The 2,337-nt window shown below is 43.0% G+C and overlaps 1 protein-coding gene across 1 annotated transcript in view; it reads left to right on the top strand.

Annotated features, from left to right (window-relative positions):
- Window positions 1-2,337, top strand: part of LOC101861328 (dynein heavy chain 5, axonemal) — a gene marked incomplete in the record, with an annotated part of 153,119 nt that overhangs the window by 112,089 nt on the left and 38,693 nt on the right. Inside the window, 3 exon segments of the mRNA XM_013081818.1 lie at window positions 434-544; window positions 1,326-1,448; window positions 1,925-2,167. Coding sequence (XP_012937272.1) covers window positions 434-544; window positions 1,326-1,448; window positions 1,925-2,167 — 477 coding nt within the window.

The raw sequence follows: 2,337 nt of genomic DNA, 5'->3' as shown, positions 1-2,337 counted from the left end.
CAGTAGAGCTGCAGCTAGGACACCCGGCCTGGCTTTGGAAGGAGCAGCTAAAGGATGAGACTGGTAAGTACCACTGGATTTGTAGGTTTATTTTTGTCTGTCTTTGTTCATATCTAGGTCTTATGTCTTTGTCTATGTCTATGTCTTGTTTCTTTGTTTATATCTACGCGTATGTCTTATGTCTATTTTTTGTCTATTTGTATGTCTTTGCTATTGTCACTATCTCTGTTTTTGTCTCTTTACTCTTTTTCTGTATATCTCTACTGTCTCTCTCCCGTCTCTGTCTTTTCCCCCCCCCTCCTCTCTCTCTCTCTCTCTCTCTCTCTCTCTCCCCCCCTCTCTCTCTCTCTCTCTCTCTCTCTCTCTCTTTCTCCGTCTCTCCTTTGACCTCTACCTTCATCTCACTTACTCTCACTCTATGTCTCGCCTCCAGGGAACGGCCAAGACAGTGATGGTCCAGGGATACTGTAACAAGTTTGACCCCGAGTCTCATCTCTTCAAAAGCTTCAACTTCTCTAGCGCCACCACACCCATGATGTTCCAGGTATAGATTTACTCATTCCTTAACTCTTACAACTCGAAGACCTATTCCCTATTTTGAGGCAAGGAATTAGTTGTAAAAATGTGTACCTTACTTATTATTATTCATCATAACAATCTAGGTTTCAAACTACACACTTGCATTTCCAACCAGAATATTCAGAAAAGAAAGAAAATGTGATATTGTGAGGATACAGCTATCATACAGACGAGTAGATTATGATCAATAAAGGGGAAAACAGATCTAGAGAACTGACAGATAAAGGAGAAAATACTGCAACCCCTTGGTGAAAAAGTCTCTAGCCTTCAGGTTATCACAACTCTTGCAAATAAAATTACATCATTAACCGTACGTCGTGTTTTACTATCGTATCCATACGACGTGCGGAACTCTGTGCTACCACTTTCCAAAGAGGAAATTTACTCGTTAATCCGACAGCAGTCTGTGAAAATGATTTTTTGAGAAATACTGAAAGTTTCAAAGAGAAGTATTCTAAAATGTGAAGAATACAAACCTAGGGTTACAAAATGCGTACGGATAGTGTTAAAATGACCTGTGCAGTAAATGTATCTCAAGGTTTGGTTATTTCATAAGATGATTAATTGCCAACTGTTCTTGATTTTTTAGGGTCCCCCCCCCCCCCATTCACAAACAACATATTAATATTTTAAGTATGATGTTACAACTCAACTATCTGTTGAACTTACACATGTGTATATCTTGGGTTGCATAACAAAACTGTTGGAAACCGAACGAGCTATGTCAGTAACTTTCTATCCTCCAGCGCACCATTGAGAGCTACGTGGACAAGCGTATGGGCACAACCTACGGGCCACCTGCTGGCAAGAAGATGACTGTCTTTGTGGACGACATCAACATGCCCGTCATTAACGAGTGGGGAGATCAGGTGAGAAACTGTTACTTTACTGTACAATCATTTCTTCTTCTTGTTGTTGTTGCTGTTGTTGTTACAGTTGTTGTTGTTGTTGTTGTTCTTTACTTCTCCTCCTCCCCCTCCTCCTCCTCCTCCTCCTCCTCCTCCTTTTTTCTTTTTTTTTCTATATTCGCTTGCTGATTCGTCCATTCATAAATTAATTCCCGGATTAATTATTTGGTTCACACTTTTGTATAAACAAAACCCAAAAATTCCATTGCCCTCTTTTGCGCCCTTTAGTCCTCCCTCCCAAACTTTCTTTCTTACTTCTTTCCTTCCCTTCTTCCTTCCTACATCCCTCCCCCTTCCTTCCTCCCTCCCTCCCCCCTTCCTCCCTCTCTTTCTCCCTTCCATCCATCCTTCCTTCCTTTCTCCCTCCCCTTCCCACTCTCCCTCCTTCCCTCCCGTTTCTCCCTTTGTAATTACTCTCCACACACCCTCCCCCACAGGTGACCAACGAGATCACACGCCAGATGATGGAGGTCAACGGCTTCTACAACCTGGAGAAACCCGGAGAGTTCACCACCCTGGTGGATGTACAGATGATCGCCGCCATGATTCACCCAGGCGGAGGTCGAAACGACATCCCAGAGAGACTCAAGCGGGCTTTCAACATCTTCAACTGCACCTTGCCCTCCAACACGTCCATTGACAAAATCTTCAAGACTGTCGGTCTGGGCTATTTCATCAAGGTGTGTTGAAAAAGAAGGAATGGAAAGAAAAGAATTCTGAAAAGGAAGTGTCTACGTACTACCCGATTGGGGTCTATGTAGTCATGGTGTCTAGGTGGACCCCAAAATGTTGGATTGTGATTGGCTCGCTGAGCGAGCGGTAGTTTACATTGGTTATAACAAAGATACTA

The sequence above is a fragment of the Aplysia californica genome, unplaced genomic scaffold (assembly GCF_000002075.1).
Source record: "Aplysia californica isolate F4 #8 unplaced genomic scaffold, AplCal3.0 scaffold00001, whole genome shotgun sequence".
Classification (NCBI taxonomy): Eukaryota; Metazoa; Mollusca; class Gastropoda; order Aplysiida; family Aplysiidae; genus Aplysia; species Aplysia californica.
The sequence above is the reverse complement of the archived record's forward strand: the minus strand, read 5'-3'. Positions and strand labels throughout refer to the sequence as shown.